Source organism: Lemur catta, chromosome 1, assembly GCF_020740605.2.
Source record: "Lemur catta isolate mLemCat1 chromosome 1, mLemCat1.pri, whole genome shotgun sequence".
In the NCBI taxonomy this organism is placed as follows: domain Eukaryota; kingdom Metazoa; phylum Chordata; class Mammalia; order Primates; family Lemuridae; genus Lemur; species Lemur catta.
Genome location: NC_059128.1, coordinates 69,922,656 through 69,947,552, shown reverse-complemented (window position 1 = coordinate 69,947,552; position 24,897 = coordinate 69,922,656). Strand labels below are relative to the sequence as shown.

General features: G+C 39.0%; 1 protein-coding gene across 2 annotated transcripts in view; it reads right to left on the bottom strand.

Moving 5' to 3' along the window:
- Positions 1 to 24,897, bottom strand: part of FMN1 (formin 1) — a 342,614-nt gene that overhangs the window by 101,948 nt on the left and 215,769 nt on the right. For both annotated transcript variants that reach the window (XM_045527700.1, XM_045527703.1), the window contains 5 exons: positions 23,602 to 23,690; positions 17,708 to 17,837; positions 16,098 to 16,244; positions 14,922 to 14,981; positions 8,190 to 8,310 (listed from right to left, as the gene is read on the bottom strand). In XM_045527700.1, coding sequence (XP_045383656.1) covers positions 8,190 to 8,310; positions 14,922 to 14,981; positions 16,098 to 16,244; positions 17,708 to 17,837; positions 23,602 to 23,690 — 547 coding nt within the window. The remainder of the gene's footprint in view (positions 1 to 8,189; positions 8,311 to 14,921; positions 14,982 to 16,097; positions 16,245 to 17,707; positions 17,838 to 23,601; positions 23,691 to 24,897) is intronic.

Below are 24,897 nucleotides of genomic sequence, written 5' to 3'. Positions count from 1 at the left end.
TCTTGCTTGGCTAATTCATTTACCACTTGTCCGTCTGTTTTTTGAGCTTCAGAAATTTTGTGATTCTCTTTCATTTTCTCTGTGCTTTTCAGTTTCTGCTTTTAAAGAACTCTGCTATTGTTGTAGTAATTTTCAAGAGTAACTGAAATCCTACATGTGTGTTTAGTCCTACATCGAGTGTTCAATCAACCATCTCTTCTCTGAAGTCCTTCACAAGGTTTCCAAAGTGATTTCACATCCTGATGAGAGCCATACTACTCATGGACCATGTTCAAATGAGTAATTAAAGAAAACATTCACTCTCGTGATGAGATCTAGTTTTTGTCTTCCCCTGCCCCCGTTCCAGGGAGCACTTACACTCTCATGGAGAGAAAACCACTTGGTAATACCAGGTGGTCGAGGCCATTTATTCTGCATAGTCTGGGCTGGTCCCAAGCACAAGAACAGTCTGCTCTGCTGTGTGACTTGACAAATCCCGGAAAGTTCTCTCATCTTCTCATCTACGACAGAATCCCACGCAGCTTCCTTAGGGGTGGCCGTTCAGTCATCTGCTATTAGTCTGGCTAACCATGTCAGACTAGTGTGCTCATCCTTTGTGCCATAAAGGGATAAAACATAGGCTAGGGTCAATGTCAGACAAAGAAAGAGAGGGAGTCAGAGAAACCGAAAAAGATGGACAGGCAGGAGGTAGAAGGATAAAGATTACAATAGGTAGATCAGTTGAGTGGTTATAGATAGACACAAGAAAAAGTTTGAATTCAATCCAAGTATTATCCATAGTCCCTTCAGAAGATGAACTAGAGAACTAAGTGGGGCTTACTCTTCAAAATTTATCATTCTAGATCATATTATTAGTGTTTGTGGGGCGAGTATGTAAACTGTAAAAGTGTGGCACAGGGGAAAGGGCACAAGCTTTAAGAACAGATACATCTGCTTCAAACTTCAGCTTTGCCAGTAGTAGCAAAGTTGCTTCCACTTCCTTACTATTACAATGCAGGTGATTGTATTTACTTCGAAGTACTTTTAAGAAATGGAAATGATCTCAGCAATTTTGTTGGTCTTGAGTAAGTGTTCATTAAATGGTTGGTCGTCAGTAAGTGTTCATTAAATGGTCAATGCTGCCATTAGTGATGGTGGAAATGAACACATACCACATCCTTAAACATATTTACTGACTCTGTGTCCACTGCCCATACTGGCAAGGAGGAGAATTCTATTATTGGCGTTGCTTAGAATTGCCAGTCAGCATATGATAACAAAAAAATGAACCAACTTTTGGTTGGTTTTATTATTACTTTTAAATTTTCTACAGACTTGCTGAATAAAAAACAGTACACTAAGTTAAATTTGAATTTGAGATAAACGAGGAAGAAATTTTTTTAGTTTAAGCACATCCTGTGCAATATTTGAGACACACTTATACTTAAAAATCCTCATTATCTGAAATTCAAGTATTACTGGCCTCCTGTACCTTATTTAATGAATTTAGTAATAAATTTAGCAACCCTAAGGACAAGGAACAGCCATTATGGACCTTTAAATAGTCTCCTTTGCTTTCTTGGAATTTAATTTCTTAAATTCTGTTTCAAGCTCAACGGTACAGACTGACTAATACACATTGATTCCTGGCCCAGGAGGAACCAATCCGGCTGTCAGAAAGTCAGAGTCAAGGAGGAAGCAAACTTGCATTAAAAACTGGACAGAGGAGCAGGAACAGAGCCTGTCCCCTTCCCACAATGACAGAAACTTGCACATCCATTAGTAGATCAGCAGTACCAGTTATTAGCATTCCTCCTTCCTTCTTGCAGTCAACTCTTGATTAACTGCATTCACAGGAAGAGGAAAGGACACCACACATAACCCAAAAGCAAAATGAAAACAAAATTGGTCAAGATAAGCGCCAGGTGACATGTAGCCTTGTCTCTGCTAATCAGGCCCCTGCCCTCCCTCAGTCACTAGGGACACTGACTTCCGTGGGCGGCTCCCCTTCCCCATGTCATCAGTGCTCAACTCAAACCTGCCTCATGTGCCCTCACCCTTCAGAGCCTCCCCGATACCATCTCACCAATTTATTTGCCCAGACACTTCATTTGTTCATTAAGGTAGATGAGCTAAATGGCTAAGGAGGTGATTGTTTCCACCTTGCAGGAGAAACAATAGCTAGTTTATTGCTTACCATGTAGTTTTAAACAGGAAACGTTTACCATCATGTAAATAGTTTAGCTAACTCATAGCGATTCATGTTAAAAATATTAACTTCATAAAAATTATGGCTAATCTTTAACCTCATTAATCTACCTACCTGTAATTGAGAGTAGACTGTAACTTATGGTTTTACACTTAATTTTACTTGTAAAGATTACATATACATAGCTGAATAATTAAACTATTTCTACTATACCAGTCTCTGCCCAGGCCCATGCTAAATGACAATTTAAATACCATGAGGCTATTCAATTATTTGTTTGGGGGGGCAGGTCTTTGGAAGGTAGTGGAGCTAAACGAATGGGTTCAATCTGCCAACTTTGTTTGGAAAACATACTGACTATGGTTTAGAAAGTCTACAAAAAAGAAACCTCTCTTTCTTGAACTATTGGTTTCACGCATGTACGAATTTATGTCTTCTTGTTTAGATTTTGAGGTAGAATGTTCAAGTACTAGCCTCGTACACAAGAGAGGTTCATCTGGATGGTTCTGGACTAGTCTGGTCACTCCATGAAATCAGAACATGGGGATTTAAAACGCCTAGAGAGGTGACAGATGTACCTCCATTTCAATATGAAATTTGTCTAGAAATATTACTACTCTTCAAAATTAGGATGAAGATTCTAATAATATCTATTAAATGTTTGGATTATGCATTTCATACAGCATCTCATTTAGTGAGGCCTTAAATGAATTAATATTTTAGGATAGATATTTATAGAGCAAACATGAATAGAGTGATAGCAGATATCAAAAAGGTCAACAGAATTTTGCCTTTACAAAGCCATATAACTGTATTCCCAAATATTTCTAAACAGTACATAAGAACATGTTCAAATATATACAGTATTAGATATTTAGAGAAAAAGACCTCATCAGAATTATCTCAAAAGATAAAAACTTACATCTCAGCCAACATTCTCAAACAAGTCTGAGTATCTTCCACTGAGGATTAACTACTAATTACCTTTTCCCAATTTAAATATATAATAACAGGGCCAATAATGCCACATTTTCAAAGCAAGATTTAGTTTACAGCTAGTTCATCAAATATCTCAACCTTAATGATAGAGGGTACTGAGTAACTATTGTTAGTTACTAAGTGCAATTAATTTTTATTCTTAGATAAATTTTCCAGAATATGCTGACTTTTCAACACCTGCCTGAAGAATTTCTGCCTCACTTTCCAATAAAAAAAATTAATTTAGCTTTCCTACTTTCATAGCTAGAATGAATTTTTTATAATAAAATACTATCGCAAGACCATATCAGACAAATGTGTATTTGGGGGAAGTGACACTAGAATAATTTTAAATATCACTAGTGTTATTTATTTTAGCTTTCAGGCAGTGAGACATCTGACAGGATTTGACCCACTCTATTTGTTTACATGGATAACAAACTCAGTAAGGACGGCTAGCGAAGGCAGTATTAAGAACAATATTAAAGGGCAAAGGCAATAACTATTTATCTCATCTCCTCCTATCAAGGTCATCCAGTAATGATTATTTAAACAACAACTGTGTTGATAGTAATATCAACATCCTTTCTTCTTAAACTGTATTTCACACAATTTATGTTCTGTGAAATATTACTAAGTATCCAATGAAAGAAAAAAAAAGAAAACTAATGTTTCACGCTTTAAGTTGGGAAATGCTGTTTTAAATAGGGTTAAACTTTTTTTTTTTAAAGTATAAGACTTCCCATAGTCTTTAGTAATGTGCAATCATGTGCACTTTGAATATTATTTTAGTTTAGAGCATTTCCAGGTTTATTTGACCATAGATCTTTTTTAGAGGGCACCAATTCACATTTCATGCGATATTGGTAGGTACCGCTACTCAGGAAATCCTACATCTGTGGTCTCAGCAATGCTGTGTGTGCACATGCATACACACGTGTGGCTGGTATTAACTGGCACAATCAGAAAGAAGGACCCATTGCATGGTGTGCTACTTTCCAAGTTCTACTGTAACAAATTAGCACAAACGTAAGTGGCTTAAAACAACACAAATGTATCATCTTATAGTTCTGTATATTAAAAGTATGACATGGGTCTCATGGGATTAAAACCAAGGTGTTGACAGAGCTATGTTCCCTTCTAGAGGCTCTAGGGAGAATCTGCTCCTTGCCTTTTCCAGTTCTAGAGGCTTTCCACATTCTTTGGCTCATTGCCCACTTCCTCCATCTTCAAAGCCAGTGACACTGCATCTCTCTGATCATTCTTCTGTAGTTATATCTCCCTCTGATCACAGCCAGGGAAAGTCTTTGGCTTTTAAAGATTCATGTGATTAGATTAGGCCCACTTGGACAGTCCAGGATAATTTGCCCATCTCAACATCAGCAAAGTCCCTTTTTGCCATGTAAGGTAACACATTCACAGATTCTAGGGATTAGGGTTTGGATGTGTTTTGAGGTCATTATTCTGCCTACCACATATGGGTTTATAAAGAATGACCTGAGAGTTCTAGCCAGCAAACAAGGTCGAGAAGTAAGAAATAAAGTAACTATTGCTGTTGTTTGTGTTTTCCCAACTATTCCTTATTAATGTCACAGTATCAGGGAAATTAAAATTGTCTGATTAAGGGATACAGTGAACAAAATATGGAACATGTTCCCAAGCACCAAGAACTTGGTTCTGTTTTTACAACGTAAAGAAGAAAGCACAAGTACTTGGGAATTAGATACTTCACAAACACAGCTTGCTGGTCCCTCAACAACATAGGCTGATTATATAGGTCATACATTTTCCAATAAAAGGTATACTTTCCTAATCAGCTTTACTGAAGCTTTCTTCACTACAGAACCATGCAGCCATGATTTCCTATGATGCAGGTACTATAACTGTACCATTTTACAGGTAAGAAAATGAGTATTTTTTATGATTATGTTACCTGACATGATCTTACTTTCATCAAACCAGTAAAAAGTACGCATCTGATTCCAAAGCCCAAGTTCTTAATCCTATGTAATGTTATATAATGTAATATCTGTGTGTCTATTTGATAACCCAGCTATCCTGTACTTCTTCCCCCTCCCTGTCCCCAACCCAAGGTAAGTTCTTTACCATGTCTCTGATTTGAGATTCTACTTATGTGGTTCTGGGAACGTGTGCACATGTGTGTGTACTCAGGCATATGTGTTCAGTAACTCTCTGTCACTTATCTCTTTATGAGGCTTCATGCTTTAAATACATGTTTTTCTGTTCTGATCACCAATCAAATATGGAGACTTCTGAGCCAGAGGCAGGATATGTCATGGGACTGAACACATGCCTTGGAGTCATTTCTCATTTCAAAATGTGGCTACATCATCACCTGTGAAACATTGGCAAGCTACTTGAACACCATAAACTTCAGCTGTCTTATCTTGTGAGAGGTCAAAAATAATATCTGCTTCACAGGGTCACTGTGTAGGATTAAAAGGGATGATATATGTAAAGCACCTGATAGGTAATAATCAGACAATAAGTTGTAGTTGACACTATTATCAATTCCTTGCTATGTTTACTTGTATAAAAATGCTATTCAGAGTTCTTGTCTCTCTGAAAGATGCTTACTGACAATCTCTACTTAAACAGGTGACATTAGTACAACTAGCAACCACAGGTTAATTCACACCCTATTGTTAAGGTGTGGTTAATGATAATCAAAAAAATTTCTCTTCTACAGGGCTGTGCCTGCCTGGAGAACTAGGGCCTGATACTTCTTGAAATTTGCTAATCACATCTGGTTTAGCTTTAGACATTTTCTGGGATTTTGCCAGCAGCTACGACATTTTAACGGCTACAATAAACCTCAAAGCCTCATCAAATCTTTGCTGTATGTGTGAAAATTATGTCCTCTTCAATTAAACATTCAATCTCAGCTCACACCAAGGCCTTATGGAGAAGGAGGTGAAACCTGAATGGAAACATGAGATGAAACGGACCGCCACGATGCTGGCCATCTTGCCAGATGGTATTTAGAAGAAAAAGAAATTCATTAGAGAACCTATGGTCTGTATTTTCTTTAAATATTTACTGGGTACCTTTCATGTGTTGAAAACACTGGCATCTCTAAAGACTAGCAGGGCATTTTTGTTTAAATATTCAATGTGTGTGGGGCGAGGGGAGTCATTTCCTCATTTGCCTTTGTGGCACTTCACGTCTGTTGGTGAAGCGCAGTACAAAGCAGAGAAACAGCTAAGGCGATGTTCAGTCTTCTTTCCTAAAGCAGCTCCACCAGCTTCAGAAGCTCTTGGATTTTTTTTTTTTTTTTAATTGGCTGAGGAAAGTGTCAGTTGAGTACTAAGGGATCAGGAATGACACTTAAGAGCCTCCTTAGACAAAACAAGGTGTAGCAAAGCGAGAAGCTCTGGGGGAAGCCCTGCCTCTCCACTGTCCTCCACATTCACTCTTCTTATCCTCTTGCTACTTATCATCAAACTCACAGGGATGTCGAGGGCAGGCCACCTCTGGGAGGAGAAGGGGAAAGATCAAACAGAGATCAGGTTTCTCCTTAAAACACTACAAGCAAGGTCGGGCCAGGGGTTTTACAAGCAGCCAAGAGATGAGAAGGAATGGGCATTCAGGAAGGAGGAAACAAGCTTGGGTCTTCCTCTGCTGTTGCTAACCCTTGCCGCCACCCTGAGGACTGGTCTGGGCCCTAATTCTGTCATCAGAGAGGGACAGAAAAAAGTGCTGGGTGATGGCTTACTCTGCTTTATAACAATATGAACCAAGCTCCCCATCTTAGATAAAAATACAACTGCCAATGCTTTAGAAAAGAGAAAAAAATTACCCTAAGTTCACATATTACATCCCTAAAGGAAGCATCCATTTGGTTGAACTCACTCTTTCAACCACATCAATGAGACATAAAACTGCACATGTTTCTTTAAAAATAATATACAAGGTAAAAATATTCACTTGTAACCACTATCCTTTTTAAGCAAGTTTTATGCCTAGAATAAATGGCTCTCCCTGCCACCAGAAGCAGATCTTTCCCACTTCCATTTCCAAGCTGTTCTCAGCCTAAGACTTAGGTTTCTGAGTACTCTTTCACAATAAACATTTTTAAAATGTTTATTTTATGTCTTAGTGTAAAAATATTCCTGGTTGAAGCTCTTCATTTCCTCAAGCTCTCCTTTTGGCACTCCAGGCTCCATTTCCACATTAACACGCTCCCTAAATCCTCTGTAGAGCTCTTCAATTGGAGTTATACAAGCTCCAGGGCAAGTATTTATATTCTTGGACAAGGAGATGTCTCCACAGTGAAAACACAAGATGCTACAAATGCCAAAGGAAAATTCCTGCCCAAGTGAGACATATTTTCACCTTTTAAAAAAGCCAAAAAGGGGCTTTCAGCATTTTGTTTTGAATAATTAAAAATGTAAATTAAACTAAAATAGAATGTTTACTGTGGGGTTTACCAACATTATTAGACTCATGTACATAAACCAAACACACAGGGATATGTGCGTGTGTGTCCGTGATACATATCTCTAAAGCAGCAGAGTAAACTAGCTAAGAAAATGTGTGAGTTCTACTTGGACAGGCTTGATTAGAGCTCAGTAAATCTGCCTGGTTGTGTGAATATAACTTCTCTAAGCCTCATTTTTCTCAACTGTAAAATGGGGCTAGTGTAGTTCTTGCTTTTTAGGGTTGTTTTAACAATTATATGAGACAACAGTAAGCTCCCAATGAATGGCTGCTGCTATGCTTATTAAAGGATTATATGTTACGTATAACTATTAAATGTTAGAAAATGTATATGTAACAAGATGTCGGTATAAGCAAATAATCAACACTAACGAAAGAGAAGGATATGTAAATACAGTGCCTCTGAACAGTGCGTAGAGACGGAAAGTTTCACGAGGGCTGCAGTGTGCAATAAGTGAACTCTGCACCAACCCTACTCCATGAGCCAGACATAAATAATCCCTTTAAACATTTTTAAAAGTAATTTTAGCTATTATCATAATAACAGAACAGTTCCTATTACCTTCTAGTTGCCTCTTCAGTTTTCTCAAGTCTTTTATGAGGTCTTCAAACTTGACTTGGGAGGCCAGAAAGAAATCTTGTGGTTCAGGCAAGGGGAAAACACTCTTTTCTGTTCCAGCTTCCTACAAGATATGGTAAACAAAAGTACATTATATATCCCAATCATCACTTTCAGTTGAAATTCCAAAGCATCAGAAAAAAAAAAAAGTTTTTTATTGGATGTTTGAATAAGAATCACAGCAATGCTCCTCTGCTCTTCCTAAATTTGGACTTGTGACTTTGAAGTGCTTTCGTGTCTTTATATCTTTTTGGTCTTGTTGCAATGAGGTCAGCTATGGCTATGACACATGCTAGGTTCTATTTTGCCTCATGAATCAAAAAGAAAATTGTCACGTCTGTCCTGATCTTGGACGCTCTACTTCCATGGAAAAAGGCACAGGGGAACACATGAAAGTACTTACATTTAAAGTCCCTGTTTGAGCTACACATGCTAGCAATTAGATAAGTCATCTTTGAGGTATGCCAATGGGTATGAACGGGAAGGTGCTGGATGAGAAGGCACTGCAATGGCAAAGACAATCACCTTCCCTTCATCTTTACCCACCTTTCTCCACAGCTTAAAGCCCCTGTGTGTGTGCATGATCAAATTCTTCACATGTCTGAAAAGCTTTTCCAAATGTTCTTTGGCTTATCTTAGGAGATATTTACTGGGGGCACGGCTGGGTATAGTTTTGACAAGCTCCACAGCTATACCTAATTGAGGATCTAAACTGAGAAATGTCTTAACAGATGAAACTCTCAGGCACAAGGAAACATAAGCTGAGCTTCAAATATCTTTTCCAGCCTAACTTGCTTTCTCCCTGAGTTGTTTAATGTAAGCTTTGTATCTTGCATATCTCAGACAGTCTTCAGTTATTCCTCTCTCCACACGGGCTACTTTGCCAGCTTTCTTTCACATTCCATCTTCCCTACCACCATTAGGACTAATTCCAAACTCTAAAACTGCTTTACAAGGCACTTTATGATCTGGCCTCTGTCTCCATTCCAGCCTTATTTCTACCTTCCCCCTATCTTCAACTCCCTCTCCCAAGCCTTTGTGAAATAATACAACAGGCCAGGATCTCTCGCCTCTAGGCCTTTGTCTATAAAACTGTCCCTTTCCAACTGTCCCCTGGAGACTCCTTACGTCTCCTTGTTCATACTACTCATCCTCCAAGGCTCAAAACAAATGTCACTTCCCCAAAGATGTCCCCTAACCTCTAGCACTTGTGTGTTTCTCCCTCATACTCCAAAGAGCCCTGGACACTTACAATTATCACAGCACTTATCACCATTAATTTTAAAATTGCCATGTTAGCTTGTATGTCTTCCCCATTAGACTATAAACACCTCAAAGGTAGAAACTGTGACTTGTTCTTGGTGTAGTAAACAACATCTGGTATATCAATAAACTTCGTTTTGGTTGGTGGGCACCATTACAGTGTGCCTATAAAACACTGTTCTGGGAAGCTTATACCTTTAGTAGGAGGCACTGAATTCATCACCATATTTTCTTGTGGCTTCAGGAATCCCTTGGACCCTTCACCTTCCTTTAAGGCATTAGCTTTACTTGGGTGCTAGGAGAAGGTGGTTTTCCTTATTTTATCAGAACAAAACGTACTTATTTTTTTCAACTTCCTATGCTTATTTTACTACTTTAAAAACAAGGGAAGTACTAGCTCGTCTGGGTGCCAAGATGGAACAACATCCAAGACGCTTACCACAAAGCTCCATGGTAATCTATACTGGAAGGAAGCAGGCATAATATCTCTTCCTATTTTCCAAAATTTTTTATCAGACTCAGTCCTGGTTTCAATTTTTTTTTTTTTTTTTTTTTTTTGAGCTAGAAAAAGAGAAAATGCTGCTAAGCCAATCAGGCTGGTAGCAGCTCCTGTGAAAGCTGCTCAGTTAGACTTCCAAAGACATGACTCTACACGGGCTTCTTCAAACTTCACGGACCTACACTTGGGCCAAAAACCAGGCAGGAATAGAAGGAAGCTTGGAGCAGCAGTCACCTTTTCTCAGCTAATTGCTCATCACCACTAACCACAAAAATCATCACTTATGCTCCTAGAGGAAAGGGATAGTTTCATAAATCACATAATTCTACACTCTTGTCGAGTGAAATGCATTTTGCACAGTGAAAGCCAGAAGAGCACCACACAAATGTGAACTTATTTTTCCTCGACCTTGCCATTTCACGTTTGAAACTATTCTCGTTGTAAGATTTTCCTCCTTGAAATTGATTCCACTGGGTTCAGCTCTCTTCAGCAACGGTCATATTCCATAGGCAAATTTCAGCCTTCCCGCACAATGCATTTGACGTGGTCAAGGCAAGCACTACCAGTACCTCTGCCCATGCCAATCTAGGGTTAGAAATGTCACTTCCCAAGATTCTTCAGGATAATTCTTCTGCCACACTGGTACCCATTTTCAGAACTTAGGGAATATACATATGCTGCAGCTTCTTAATTCCTGAAGTTCAACACACTTTCCCCACTCTACCAAAAAACAGCTCTCAACCCCTCACACCTAGTTCTGTTCAGATGCCACTTGTTACACTGTTGTGGATATTTACATCATACCTAACACAGTAAATGTTTATCAGACACCTACATGATAGACATTAAAAAAGAGACAACAGTGAATTCTGGACCTCAAAAAGTAATGCCAAGATAATTGTTTCTAGATATAGACAAGGTGAAATAGGACGTATCATGAGAGAGATTCAAATAAAGCACTCCCAGGCCTCAAAGGTGAGGGCTTCAAAGGTTTCCTTCAAAGAACAAGATGTGAGCGAAGACTTCCTGGAAGAAGGACCATGCAAGATTGGACTAAGTTATTTTTCATTGTATCTTTTTTCCCTTTTGCAAAAATTACACACGTTCATTATGTTTAGTAATTGAAAGAGAAGTTAAAAAAACTCTTACTATCCTAATGTTCAGAAATAATAAAAAATTTTAATGTATATATTTTCAGGTTTTTTTCTGTTTACGTGTATTTATAGTTACATATTTCAGACTATACTATACATATAATTTTGAAACACATGCTTGTAACTTAAAAGCAGATCAAGAAAACTTTCTAATGTCACTAAATTTTCTCCTATATACTTTTCTGGCAGTTTATTATTCCAGTTATGATGTTAGCATAATCTATTTGAACTTAGTCTCTATCATTGGACACCTATTAAAAATTTTCCAGTATTTTGCTATTAGAAATTATTATAAGAAAATAGTGATATAAGTCCTTAGTTATTTCCTTAGGGCAGAAATTCCAAGAAAGATTATGCACATTTCTAGGACTTTCGATACAGAAAGGTCAAAACCTTGCTAGGCTATACAGCTTATTTAAATGAAGTAGGAAAAGGTATCTCCTGTACATAGGCACAGCTCTATGGATAAACATCTTGACAAGCACGTGGCATCCTTATGTGAATTTTTTTTAAAAGGTGCCCTTTATAGGATATATAGCTTGGTGAGTCACGAGCAGGCTGGATATGAGTTCCATTTGGCCTAGAGACTTAAATAGAGTATAACCTGATCAACCATACACGATAGGTTTAAGAAAGGTTTGATCAATTCACATTGCTTATTCTATTAATATATACCTAGTGGGCAATTTATATCTTCTATTGTCTTTTGTAAATTTCCTGTGGTGTCTTTGCCACCTTTTTTAATAAGAAAGGACAAGTTCTCCTTTTCTTGTTAATTCTCGAGAGTTCATTATCTATTAGGTTGCAAATATTTTCCCCAGTATGTTATTTATAATTTGGTTTTAAGTCATTTTTGACATACTAAAGTGTTTTTCAATTTTAATTAGGAATCAAAGTCTTTTATTTTTATGCATTCAATGTTGTCATTCTCGTCTTTTATGGTTTCTGCCTTAGATTGAATGCTGACAGGACTTCGCTACCCTAAGATTGGAAAACTATTATATTTACCTATATTTTCTTGTATGCCTTTTATTCTTTGTTTCTACATTTAACACTGCTGTTCTTTAGAAATTTACTTTGGTCTCTGGTATGAGGTCAAGGAGATAATTTAATTTCTTCTTCCCAATTACTTGAAATTTCTCCTTTATCACATACTTAACACATATTTATTTGGATCCATTTCTGAGATTTCCTTTCCATTTTCTTGAGTTTTTTTAATCTGTTATTCTATCGTTCCACACTTTTAAAGCTTTGTAATACATTTAAATACACCAATGAGTGATTTTTCTCATTTTTTTAATACCAATCAAATTTGTCCAATTATTTTTATATAATATTTAAAATAATTTTGCCAATTTCTAAGATTGATTGAAATTCTGACTAGTATTTCCATTAGAGAATATGTCACTCTATTTCTTTTATTGTTGTAAGAAACCATGTAACATGAGATCTATCTCCTTAAGTGTACAGTACAGCATTGTTAACTATAAGAACAATGTACTGCAGGTCTTTAGAATTTTTTCATCTTGCATAACTGATGCTCTGCGACCACTGAACATCAACTTTCCATTTCTCTCTTCCCCCACCATTCTACTTTCTGTTCCTACGAGTTTGACAATTTTAGGTACTCGTACAAGTGGAATCATTCTATATTTGTCCTTCTGCTACTGGATTAGTTTTACTTAGTACAATGTCCTCAAGGTTGATGCATGTTGCAGCATATGACAGGATTTTCTTCTTTTTTATGGCTGAACAATATCCCATAGTACACATATACCACATTTTCTTTACCCATACATCTGCTGATGGACATTTAGGTTGTTTCCAAATCATGACTATTATGAATAATGCTGCAATGAACATGGGAGTACAAATGTCTCCTTGAGATTCTGGTTTCAATTCTTTTGGATAAATACCCAGAAATGGGATTGCTGGATCACATGGTAGTTTTATTTTTAATTGAGAAACCTCCGTACTGTTTTCAATAGCAGCTGTATCATTTTACGTTGCTACCAACAGTGTTCAAGGGTTCCAATTTCTCTATACCCTTGTCAACACTTTTTATTTTCTGTGTTTTTTATAACAGCCATCCTCACAGGCATGAGACAATATCTCATTGTAGTTTTGATTTGCATTTCTCTGATGACTAGTGATACTGGCACCTGCTGGCTATTTGTATGTCTTATTTGGAGAAATGTCTATTCAAGTCCATTGCCCATTTTTTAAACTGGTTTTTTTCCCCCCCTCACTTTATATTTTATCTCTCAGTAAAATTATGTAAATTTCCTCACAAGGATCTGCAGTTTTGTGGCTAAGTCTATGACACATATATTGGTAATGTTACTGGGAGCTTTTCTCCAAAAGATCTTTAAATTTAGTATTTCTGGAAAGGATTAATGAGATAAAAAGGGAAGCTTTATAAAAAGGCAGAGATAAAGTTAGTTTCAGTTACGGAGAACATCACAAGTAAAAACACATTAGTAAGAAAGCACAGGGTGTGTTTGGAAAACAGCAAGTCTTGAGTTGGCTCACAGAATATGTATAGAGGGAAAGCAATAAAAGCATGGTTGTAAAAGACTAGAATTAAATTGAGTAGTGCCTTAATTGGCTTGAAAATGGGGAGCCACTTCTGTTTTGAGTAAAAAGTGATGAGATCAGAACTATGTGAAGAGGGTGTGGGATGGCCTAGAGCGGGGAGAAGAGCTGCAGCAACTCCAGGTGAGCCGTCTCACAGCCTGAGTAAGCTGGGGTCAGCAGGAAAGAAAGACACGGAGAGACATCAGAAACAACTTAGTTGAAGGGCAGAAAGCAACCAAAGCGGTGTACAAGGCTTCATGCCTGAATGACCAAAAACTATGATCTCCTTAACAGAAACAGGGGTGAAGTTTGGAGAGAGGGAGAAATGATAAGCCTGACTGTAGATATATAGAGAACAGTTAGATAAGGCCACCAGAGGGGAGGAGAAATTACAAAAGAGTTCATCAGTGCCTCGCTTGTCTTCTGGATGAAATTGTAGGCCTTTTGAAAACAAGGCCCTGGAATCCTTCCTTTTCTTCTCTCAGTGCCTGGGAAAAACCCTGTTTACATGGACAATTAGGCAGGTGCCCTGACAACGTTTTCCTTTGAGACTTTTTCCATTCATAGTGATTGCTGTATTTCTCAACTACTTATAACAGTACCTCTTTCTTCTCAAAATTAGGACTCCTTATTCTCGATTTAACAAGAAGGAATAACACAGAAAATTGTGTTCAGGTGGATTTTCACAGAAATGTTTATTTCTAATTGCAAATGTCACCTAAGCAGAGAAGATGTATTTTTCAAATTCCACACCTTCAACTTGTTCACAGAGGTATTACTGATAAAATATTGGGTATTAATGTGTCTTAATTTCCTAAATTTTGTTCTGTATCTTCAAAATCCAGTTTCAACTATAACCAGTTACTAAGTGGATCTAGGTTTCACAGAGAACCTCACAATCTGGTAATAAGGCACTGAGGCAACTGAAGGTATCCCTGAAGCTGTGGACTGAGAATCAGTGGATTTGTACCACTGAATAAAGCTTCCCTTCATAAGAGTCAACCAGAATCTCTTGGCTTCAGTTTTCTCCCCTGTAAACCAAGGAGGCTGGAGAGCTCTCAGATTCTGTGTTGGACTTGAAATTCATCCATGCATCTATCCATCATCCAGTTTCTGAATGCCAACAATGTGTAAGAGTTGAAACTCCGTTAACGCAGTTTTCCACATAATGGCGTTTCTTACCTGATCATAGTAACGCAGGTAATACTTCACAACATAGTCCACCAGATTAATCCCATTATCCTAGGTTTAAAAGAGAAACATAAATGAAAAAGCATTCCCATGAGACGGCCTGTTACATAGTTGAGAGCTGAAATCTCAGGCTGTGAAACTTCTAATTTGTGAAACTTGGCCCTAATTCTGTTTGATACTGGCAAGATTTTCTTTCTTCCTCCTTGTCCTATGCATTTGTTATGCCGGCTATACAAAAAAATGACAATACACTATCCTTTGTGGGGAAAAACAAACAGATAATCCGTAAGATCTCAGAGATAATAGCTAAAACAAACAAAAAATTGTTTCCTTATATTTTCTGGCATAAAGCCAAAACAGGAGGGGGTGGGGAGTGCTAAGGGGAATCAGAGACTAGAACAGAAAACCATCCCTCCCTTCCCACCTTTCAAAAACTGTGTGTTCTTAATGGCGTGAAAAACAATCAGGGCCAGCTTAAAAGGAGCACCATGCCACTTTATGACCCTGGGAGGCCAGGCAGGCAGGCCCTCCCACAAGGCGGCCTTTGTGTCTTGTTCACAGGGGTCTAATTCTAATTTGCCTGTGTGTTTCCCCTCCCTCCACCCCCTGCCCCCCAAGGGACGCCTAGATATGGACTGGTTGTTTCTAAAGAGGTAGCTCTGCAGGGGTGTGGAGCCAAATGATAATCAGGCTCTGAGAGTTTGACAGTAGACCCCTCCAGCCCAATTGTGTGAGCAAAAGAATAATTCAAATGCTCAGCTCAATTGGTGATTCAACATTTCTCTGCCACTCAGGAATGAGTAAATTACAAGTAGCCACCACTAAATTCAAACAGCCTTCAGTCTTTGCACTACACTAACACGGGATGCTATCTGTTTTATTTCCTCATTGTGGGTAGCTGTTCAATACCTAATTGTGTATGTGAAAGCAAACAAAGCTGGGGGATTATGTCATCGAAAATAAGTTCTAACATGAAAAACCTATCTTTATTCAAAAGTCAAAAGAAAGCAAAGAAAACAATGCATGCTCTAAAATAAATGATTGTTGTTAGGGGGAGGATAGAGATGTATGGAACAATCTAAAATACTTTTTTTTTTTTTAAATTAAAGGTAAAGAAAGAAAATAATGGCAGAGTATAGAAACTCAATATGAAAAATAAATAAATACCCGACTTTTGACATCCTTGAGTTTGGGCAGAATTTCTAAGCTATATCCATCAGCTTGTCCCCGAGTCCTATTTCCTCCATTCATATAATTTCCAAAAGCCAGAATGAGAGCTAAAATATCCTTCACACTCTTCATGTGCAGCAAGCCCTGTGACAGCAAGCACCAATTATTATGGAGCTGACCTCCCAACGTACTCATGTTCATTCAACAACAAATATTTATAGAGTACCCAGTAGGCTATGCGGTGGCTGTTACCCACAAGATTAACAGTTGGTAAAATGAAAAATACACTTTACTAAGCCCTAAATGTCTTTAAAAAATATGTTAACAGCCAGCACTTTCTACCCACTCAACAAATTAAACAGCACATGTTTTAATACTGAGGATTAAATATTAGTATTTATATTTTCATTTGCACCAATTTAATTTTTAACACTTATTTTAAAGTATTTGCACATTATAAAAAGGGAGTTGGTATAGTTATAAGCTCATCTTTTGAGGGTGTGTTTTGGGACTATGTATCTAAAGAACAATAAAATTCAGAGTAGACATAATAGCAGGTAGGTTCGTCTTTATCCCTGGCTATAATCCTCAGAGGTGAACTATAATAATACATTTTAAGGCCATAGGCCATGTTTATTAAATTTATTAAACTCATGTTTATTAAGTGTTTGCAGTATGTCTATTAACTTTTACAATTTCAAGCTGCTTAGGATTTTCTTTGGCTCCCTATCTCATCTGTTTTGCCTTTCATTTACTTATGTTTAGCTTCCAGTGCAAATTATCCAACTGAAACTTTTTTTTCTTTCTTTATAGTCTTCTTATTTGACTTTATTTTCCTTTATATAAGGGTAAAGCAAGCAAGCAAAATTCAGCGCCAGGCAGACTTCTGCTCCTGGCTTTTAGGTATTATTAGTGGGTGTATATTATACTTTGGTAATATTTATGCTTTCTTCATTGAAATCCCTTATGTCTTAGAGGAACAAAAATCGGGCCTCCATGATAAGCAACTAAGTACTACAGTATCTGTGGAGAAGAATATCATGTTCTTAAGAGCATAGGCCAACTGTGGGAAAGAGCCAAGTGCTAGAATTTAACTTTGCAATAACAGACACTAGTGTGATAAAGCCAACAAAAATGTATTTGCCAATCACTTGTTGTCACAGTCATTTATTTCATTTATCAAGTCTCTAGAATTCTTTTATTTCTCTTTGTAGACACATTTCAGGTGATCACGTGCATGGGTCTAAAGCAAAATCTCTTTTGCAATCCAGATTGTGGAACAGGAAACAAACTATGCTATCTAGATTGGTTTTTAGTAGCCAGTATGTACTTTGGAAGACATATGAAATTTTTGAGAAGAAATACATAAAAGTGTCATTTTTTTTCTCTTCTTCAGTCTGCATCTCCTTTTCTTTCTCCCACACATACACATACACACATACCCTCTCACACTTGGGCCAGATAATCATCACATTTACACTTAGAAAAATCCACAATCTGAAGTCAATTTCTAAATGGCACTATAGTGCCATTCTTCTTCTACTCCCAACTTCCTCCTTCACCCCCAATAACAGCAAGGCCATCTTTAAAATTGGAGAGAAACCTACCTTAGAAGCTCGTGTGATGATCTCTACCTTTCGGTGCAAGGAGGTGATACCCTCAGAAAAGACAGATCTGAAGATTATGCACTGGGCACGTTCAGCAAAATTAGGAATCTGGGCTAACTCATGCAAAAATCTGTAAAAATAAAAATGTATCATTTAGCTTCATAAAATCACAAGGAAAATAAAAAGATGGATGAAAAAGATCCACCATAAGAACATTTATTTGACAATATCAAGATAGGCAGAAATTCAAAGAACTCCAAGGGTATGTGTTCAATGGTGACAACATGGCCACTTTTTAATGGGTTTCTATGATGCTGAAGAAATGTAAGGTACATAAATTACTTTACAAACAGAATGTTAATGCAAGTGTACTAAATGAATCACCAACAAGTTATCTATCTCCTGCTATCCAAACAGGAGATTCAACCCAAATGGAAAGTCCTAGTTGTTAGCATATGAGAAAAATTACACAATAAACTCCCTCATAATGCAGCATTCCCAGGTGTACTTATAGAGGCTAAGGAAATTGAATACTTGAGGCAAATATCTACAGACAAGTGATTAAAAAATTTTTTCTTATTGAAGTGATACTGCTATTATTTTTGCTCAGTGAATAACATAATGGTCTATAATGATCAAATTCTCCAGATGTTTGTTTACTTTTTCACATCAACTTACCCATATAGACATAGTTCATAGCTCAGTTCTTAAAACAAAGCCAGTACTTATTAAGTAGACAATCTAAAGTTTCATTTAAAAAAATGGCAAGAAAGATCTTAAAAGCTAAAGGTGATTACTGACCTACACACAGTAGCTCACTGTCTGAGCAGTTGGGCACTGGTGCCCTTTGCAAAATTAAGTTGGAAGAGCTACATACTCTCCAGGCCAACGACCAGAGGAAGGCGTATAAACTAAAATAGGTGGAAACAGTTGCATATGAATACAGAAAAGGAGAAAATCCACTAACAGCCATTTATTTCATTTTGGAGTTGAAATGATGATTAACTGATATTTCTGAAAGTCTTGGTCAACTCGCAACATCATTACTTTGGAATGTTGCAATCTCTCACCAAGAACGGTTTTACACAGAAGCAAAGTTGGAGCCTACTTCTTTCTACAGTCAAAGAAATTTTCTTGGCTGATACTGTTGGGGAGCTTTGGGTTTTAATAAATTTCTAATTATCAGCTGTTTTTCTTACTTATCCTACAACCAGATTGTAATCTTTTTTTTAAAATGACATTGAATTGAAGCAAGGAATACTCATAAAAGAAAACACACCTTTGTTCTAAAGTTCTGTAACTCTATTATGAAAATCACATGATAGAATATAAAAGTAGACAGTCATAGGAATTCTAGATTAGGACAAGATGAAACAATTAAGCTATGGGTAAATTGTTTCTTCATAAATATAGTATTAAACACTTGATTCATTTATCATGACTGAAATCAGAAGTATCACCAGTAAGAAGCTCATAGGACTGGCAGCGTTTAGTCCTGTGATAACTGTTGGGGAGATTGATTTATCCAGATGCTGAGCTATCTGGAAGGAAGTACCCTGCATTTCTCCCCTTCCCTATGTGACCACGAGACACCTTTCCCCAAGTACGACGCACATCCCCAGAGTATGTACGCTCCCTAGTCAAAATGAACAAAACAAATGAAGCAGTTACAGAGACCACGTGAGAGAACATACAGATCAATGCCTCAGCTCACCAGCAATGGCACAGATGAAAAGTAGGGAATGCTGGATGAATGACTGCTTATAACTAGTCTCAAAAGAGGTAGTTTAGGACCAATATGAGGAGACAATACCACAGGCTCAAAAACGTGTGTGATCCAAGAAAGGGTAAGATTGAATTGTAAGACTCTCTAGGATTAAAGCCTTATTGGGGTTTGGGCTTGCACTGGGAAGGTTCTTAGGGAATCTTAAAATTCCAACATCCTCTGCATGAAGAGGTTGACTGTCGGTCAGTCCTTTAGGCACATATGAAGCACTTACAGGGTGTCAGATACCACGTGAAGACCTGGGAACAGAATTTAACTTACAATAATATTCCTTCTCAATAATCTGAGAAATGAATCAATGGCTACTGTGGAGGGTGACACATGCTATCAGCAATGGGTCTCTAAGGGGAGCTATGGAGGGACATCAGCTGGGGTTCCTGGAGCCCGGGGGGCTGGTGCACCACACGTGTGAGAAACTACCAGAGAGCCCTGACAGTCTGAATGGCATCTGTGGGGGAAGTGAGCAGAAGCCAGATGCTAAAATGGGGTCTTGTGTTCTAAAATAAGGAATTTAAACTTTTTCAGAAGGAATAAAAGGTTTTAAATAGAGAAGTGATACTTTCAGCTTTTTGTTTTAGAAAATCCCCATGGCAGTGGCTTGGCTGGCTGGAGGTGACAGGAAATTTGAGGCTGGGAGACCTACTAGGCCACTGCTGTAATCTTGCAAGAGAGAAGGGAAGGCGGCCTGCAGTGTGAACAGAGAGAGGCAAATGCATGAGAAAGCTACCAGGGCAGCGAGACCCAGAGTGACAGCCTAATCCCCAGGCTCGCTGAGAAGGGTCCAGGATGACTTGTGGGCTTTTGGCTTGGACAACTGGTAGAATGTGAAGATACAAAATATGAAAGAAGCAAATTTGGAAAAAAATAAATATGATTTTATATCACTTGCTGTCCAAAAATAGCCATGCAGAGAGCATCATTTATCTTTCTCATTTATCTGGTAAAGTACCAGAAGTATAGGGTACCTTGAAGGCTATGAAGCAAGTGTCTGATAAATATCTTGTCCCCTCAATTGTGTTTTATATCCTACCTATCAGAGCTGGGATAATACTCTTGTACATATCCCCAAGTATAGGATCTTGGATACTGGGCCTTGGTACTTAAGAATATTTACAGATTGATTTCCTTTAGGTTCAATAATAGGATTAAATACTGTCCCCTACCCCAAAGAAACCACAAATAAGGGATCTTTCCCTTCTTTCCCCAGTGTAGGCTAATTTTCACAAGAAAGACTGCAACTTCAGCCTTACATATGCGAGAAGTTCTGTGTCTCACATTGTTTGGGTTACACATCCACAGCAGCAACTCAGCTGACAGGTAGAATGATGCAAAGTGGCCTACCGTTTTTAAGGGATAAACGTTTGGTTCATCATCCCCTAAACCTCTGAAGTATTATCTAAGGTTTGTGTGCACGTGGGCTATCCACACAGCATAATTTTATGTTGTAACCTGTGTTCTCCCACGGAGGAGTACACTGACAGAGCCTGATTTGGGTGGTCCCGAGGCAGCGATGGACCCTGGTGGAGCATCCCCGGTGGGCTGAACATGGCGTCCTCACTCTAGGCCACGCATCAGGCCCAATTAAACCCAGTGGAGCCCTGCCTCGCCCCACCACCATCAGCAGGCAGGGTACAAAAAGAATCAGGGGCCATCTCCAGAGGGAGTGGCTCTCAGACAGCCTGGTCCCAAGCAGATGACACCTCTGTGGGAAATGGCTTTCTAAATCTGGACTGGGTGTAAGGGAGCTGATGAGGTGAGTGATGAAGCCGGTCTGTCCAAGCTATGATTTATAGGACTGGGCGCCACAGGACTCTTAGGAAAGTGCAGTGCTAAAACTATAAACGATTCATATTTTCCAGTATGTAAAACATGCTTATAGTCGACTCACTCGGAGTTAATGGCAAATAAGTTGCCAGAGAATCAGACTCTGGCATAAATCAGACCAATGCTGGCCTGTGCAGGAGGTTGGGAACAAAGGTGAAATTCACCCAGGTCTGAAGGCCCCTACCTCTCTGTGCCTCATCTTCCCCCCTAGCATGTCACTTCGCCAGCACAACACAACAGTCCTCTTTGCGTCAGTAACAGCTTTGCGTGTTTGGGAAGTCATTATGATGATCACTTATAAACTTTAAAAATTCTTTTCAATCTAGATCATCAGTACAGAAAACAGGAATAAGTTGTCTGTTAGTTATCTGCTACCATTATTCTACATCCTAGCAATTTGTCTTGAAAAATAATACTATTAATAGAAAGGCAGTAACACAGAAGGAAAGGGGGAATGCTTCTAGTAGCAGAAACACACGATCTCTCCCCAGCTGTTCATTTCACTGGGTCAGCCATTCCCATAGCCTAGAGCAGGGGCTACTGAGTGGGTAAAGACTTGGCAAATTACACCCATTGGCAGCCCTAATCCAGCCCACCGTTTGTTTTTGTATGGCTCGTGAACTAAGAACGGTTTTTACATTTTTAAATGGTTGAAAATAGTATCAATAGATGGATAACATTTTGTGACATGTAAAAATGATAGGAAACTCAAATTTCACTGTTCATAAATAAAATTTCACCGGGGCACAGCCATGCCCATTTGTTTATGTATCATCTGTGGCTGCTTCTGCACTACATTGGCTGACTTGAATAGCTGTGACAGATCCTGTGACCCACAAAGCCCAAAATGCTATCTAGTCCTTCGCAGGAAGTTTGCCAACTCCAGGCTTAGAGGAGTTGCACAACTTGGAATAGCTGGCACTACCCAAATGCTTGATATGCTTGACTGTCCCCAAATACACTGCCCCCACAGCCTTGTCACAGTGTCTAAATATCTCATTATTCTTCACTTCACTTTCAGTCATTAGAACCTCAGCAGTAATTAATTTATTATATTAGGAAACATGACTTGGGGAATAAACCACAGGATCAGTTGGGGGTAGCAGGTGGTAGGGAGGAGGCCCAGGTGTGTGAAAGAGAAGGGCAGTGGAAGCCCATCCAAACCGAGACACAGTATTTTTAGGCTTTATGAACTAACTTGGGGAGCAGAAGATTTTGGGCCACGCTCCATATGACAGCAACTCAGCTAAGGTTCCCAAAACTAGCATGAAGGTTATCAGTAACTGAATAAACCTAGAAATCTTTCCCCTCCCCCAGTAGTTTAGAGATATTTTTCTGGGTCTAAATGTCCAGGCATCCATGGTGACTGGGGCATTCTAGAGGACCCAAGGACAAGGCACAGCGGAGGCTTCAGGGCAAACCACAGATGCTGACTTGTTACCCTAAATCTGATCACTCCATTTCCTCTTTGTTTTCTACACTTGCCTCCCCTCTAGGTTGAGAGGGTTGCCTTGAACTGGACAAGAAGCATTCAAGGTAGCAACAGGCCAAGGAGCCCTCATCCACTCTGAACCCATTCCACATTTCCACAGAGTCCTGGGCCCTGAAACGCTGGGTAGGGCCGTGGGGCTGCAGAGCCCCAGAAGCTTATCTGTGGCTTGGAGACCCGAAAAGCCCAGCCTAGGATAAGAGTCACTCAGTTATACACTGGAGTTCTGGGTTTGCAAAGCATATGGAACAAAATCCCAAACTGCAGGGCAAGCAGCTCTAGACAGTGAGTGGAGAAAAGAACAAGCACAGGCAGGGTGAGGGTGAGAACGTCACACTGGACTTGGGCAGAGCAGGTGGAGAAATCTGGGGAAAGCTGGCACATTCCGGCTACATTTACTGGATGTGACATTTAGAAAAATAAATTTTAATTCTGTCACTCTGATATCAAATTTTTAACGACATCAGCAGAACCTTAAACAGAGCAATGCCTTTTTCCTTCCTCAGTCCCTTTTGGCTAAAATGTTTAGTCTAGGAGGAATTAACAAGTTGCTAGAATAAGAAAGAGGAGTCACGTGGGGTGGGGGGAGGGAGGGAGACATTGTGTTCAGCAGCACAAATCTCAGGGCTGCTGTTCCCGGCAGCAGGGTCACCCTGCCGCATGCGTTAGGTCCCAGATTGATGGTGATGAGAATTAGCTCACTGTACAATTTAGATTTGGTTATTCAGAGCTGGGAGGCAAGGAGCTAGAAACTAGTTCTTCTGGCCTAAGAGAAAAGTGTTCAAGTGTCCTTACTGCTCAGGTTTATCCAGCAGCTTCAATTCTTCTTCTTTAGATGTCTCGTAATACTTTCTTATTTTAACCAATTCATCCTCTTGGGCTCTCTGCATTGAATAGAAAACAAAAGAAAAAATGAGCAATAAGAAGCTGTCTAAGGTGGTGGGTCTCAAGGGTGATCCCTAGGGCTGGGCGAGGTGGCTCACGCCTGTCTGTAATCCTAGTACTTTGGGAGGCAGAAGCAGGAGGATTGCTTGAGGTCAGGAGTTAGAGACCTGCCTGAGCAAGAGCGAGACCCTGTCTCTACAAAAAATAGAAAAATTAGCCAAGTGTGGTGGCAGGTGCCTGTAGTCCCAGCTACTGGGGAGGCTCAGGCAGGAGAATTGCTTGAGCCCAGGAGTTTGAGATTCCAGTGAGCTATGATGACACTGCTGCAGTCTAGCCCAGGTGACTGAGTAAGACTGTCTCAAACAAACAAACAAACAAACAAAAAAAAAAAAAGCCAAAAACAAAAACAAAATGTAATTCCCTAGACTAGTAGTACAACATCACCTGTCACTTGTTAGAAATGCAAATAGTGGCTCACTGTAGATACAAGAAACTCCAGGGGTGGGGCCAACAAGCCCTCCAGGTGATTCTATTGCATGCTGAGGTTTGAGAATCACTGGCTAATACAAATGGTCATAACAGATGCACCCAGACATTTGTCTGCTACCTCTGACTCCCCGGTCTCTTTCTCTGTAAGCAGACTTGGGGCAAGTCACCCTCCCTATTCACCTCCCTGCCCTCAGAACAGCCCTCCTAACTTACACTGGCTCCCCACTATTATTTCTAGTCACCATCTTCCCTTTCTCTGCATTTTGTAAGTACTTGTCTGTACCACTTATTGTGGCATTTGGTAGCATACCTTCCCAATTTATCCAACTATTTCAGTTGCATGTAGCTGGTCTCCACTGTAAGCTAACAAGTACCCACCACGTGCATAGTCCAGAGCTCATGGTAACAACAAAAACATCTGGAAGGTGCTTTGCCATTGACAAAGTCCTTTAACATCAATTACTGTCTCTTCAGTTAACAGATGATTCCAGTGAGGCTTACTCTAAGTATCTGGTAAAGAACTTCTAACTTAGAACTGGTCTTTTTGCCACTGTACCTTGCTGACCTCCAAGTACTAAACTAATGCATAATTAGCTCCTGATGCCCTGGTATTTTTGTGACTTAAGGTTTAGTAATGAAAGCTTTACTGATGCAACCATGTTAGAAGTTCCTAACTGGTTCTACTAAACAGCTCCTGATATATATATATATATATAT